The sequence below is a fragment of the Rhagoletis pomonella genome, unplaced genomic scaffold, assembly GCF_013731165.1.
Source record: "Rhagoletis pomonella isolate Grant_MI unplaced genomic scaffold, Rhpom_1.0 Rhpom_scaffold_12112, whole genome shotgun sequence".
Taxonomy (NCBI): Eukaryota; Metazoa; Arthropoda; class Insecta; order Diptera; family Tephritidae; genus Rhagoletis; species Rhagoletis pomonella.
The window spans coordinates 1,543-3,530 of NW_023470639.1; the positions used below are offsets into that span (position 1 = coordinate 1,543).

General features: G+C 37.3%; 1 protein-coding gene across 1 annotated transcript; it reads left to right on the forward strand.

Annotated features, from left to right (window-relative positions):
• Positions 1-277: 277 nt before the first annotated feature.
• Positions 278-1,694, forward strand: LOC118756771 (zinc finger BED domain-containing protein 1-like; the record flags this gene model as incomplete). The annotated part of the gene is made up of 2 exons (XM_036491514.1): positions 278-573; positions 752-1,694. Coding segments are annotated over exons 1-2 (1,104 nt in total), but the record flags the coding sequence as incomplete, so codon positions are not given.
• Between the last annotated feature and the right edge of the window lie 294 nt (positions 1,695-1,988).

The window sequence follows — 1,988 nt, forward strand, 5'->3', positions numbered from 1 at the left end:
TGACGAGAACGTTCTCATTGGGAATTATATAAGAACTAAACCCTGTGGTAGGCCACTTCTGGTACAAAAAGTAAGGTAACAAAGCCTTATGCTATTCATTCACCTAAAGATTTTGTACTTTTATTGTATCAGCTTGTTCAAATTATAGTTTCTTTTCTCATAATATTTAAAGCTTTTAAAATCACAATTATTTAATGAAGTTTCCTTAATACGAGAAGTAGGTTGATGAACGTATTGTTGTGAAATAATTGTGGAAGAAATTTTAAAATTTTTTTTCATTCCAACACAAAAATTGCCTCAACTGTCGGTCATCGTTTAGATTCGCAGGTGGGTGTGTCTCAATAATTTTATTTGTTACCGATCCGATATCTGTACGTGCATTACCAACTTCGTAAATATTAATATTTTAGACATGCCTAAAACAAGCTGGGTTTGGAAGTACGCTTGTGTGATTAATGACGGATTTGTCAAGTGCAATGTATGTGACACCAAGTTGCATTATGGAGGATCCACTTCAACTGTGCACAAGCATTTAAAACAGAAACACAAGCTTTCTGTATCGGTAAAGGAAAGGTATGTGCCGAAAAACTAACAAATAATTCTGTGGTTATTTTATCAGAGCATACTATTATAAATTTATGTACCAAAATGATAACAGAAGGCACCCTTAAAACGACATAAATTAAAAAACAAAAAATACAAAGTCTGTAATCTAGACAGTTAAGTTGATGCTCTGTTCCGTTTAATTTAGATTTTTGCCTGAAGATGAAAACGAAGGTGAACGCTCTGATTCTAGCATACATGAATCATTCAGTCCCGAGTCCGCAAACAGCAATGAAGAAGGTGTTATAATTAAAAGACCGAGGGACTCATCATCATCGTCATCGCAAGAAGCCACGCCTCATTGTCCGTCAAAAAGACAAGAGAATATTACCAAAGCTCTCGCAAAAATGATAGCTATGTGCCAATTGAAATTGTCTTTTTCGCACAGTCAAGGATTTATTAACTTCATGAAAGAAGTTGATCCCGGATATAAGGTGCCTTACCCCCAGGCAATAAAATCTCGCTTGGGACTTGCATACAATGAAGTGAGGGAAAAGATCACAAAGCGATTAGAAACAGTATCATCAGTTTCTTTGACAACTGATGAGTGGTCTTCATTGGCACATGAAGGGTATTTGTCCACGACCGTACACTACATCGATTATAGCTGGTCTTTGGGTACACATACGCTAAATACTGTTGGCATGGAAGAACGCCCTACCAGTGACAACATCGCGATAATGTTAGATATGGTACAAGAGGATTGGAATATATGTACCAAAGTTCATTCTATCGTTCATGATAATGCTAACGTCATGAAAGCAGCAGTCCGCCTTTTGAATAAGGATAATATAAATTGTGCAGGCCACACGTTGCAGTTGTGCATTAAAGATGCACTGCAAAACATTGAGGAGTACAATATGATTCAAAGCAAAGCTCAGAAAATAGTTTCCCATTTCAAACATTCTAATATTGCTACGACAGCCTTAATTAACAAACAAAGACAGCTAGGAATTAACGAGGAACGTTTGGTTCAAAGCTGTCCTACTCGATGGGACTCCATTTATTTTATGTGCGATGTTCTGTACCGGAATACGCATACACAAACTCGTCAACGGCTCTCAATTTGGAGATATCCGAGCATGGATGGGGTATAATGGAAGGTTTAATAATACTTTTAAAGCCGCTACACGTAGCAACAAAATTTTTATGTAGCGAAACCAAAGTAACATTTTCCGCAAAACGCCCAGTAGTCCAAACTTTAATTAGTAACCACTATGGACCAAAGCCCGAGGACAGTAACCCTGTGACCAACTTCAAGTCCAGTATTATTTATTCCCTCAAAAAGCGGTTTACACTTGAAGACGACTCTTGCACTTCTGAAGATTTTGAAGTATTGCCAGAGCAGATAGCTTGTTTTCTTGATCCGAGATATAAAGATCTCC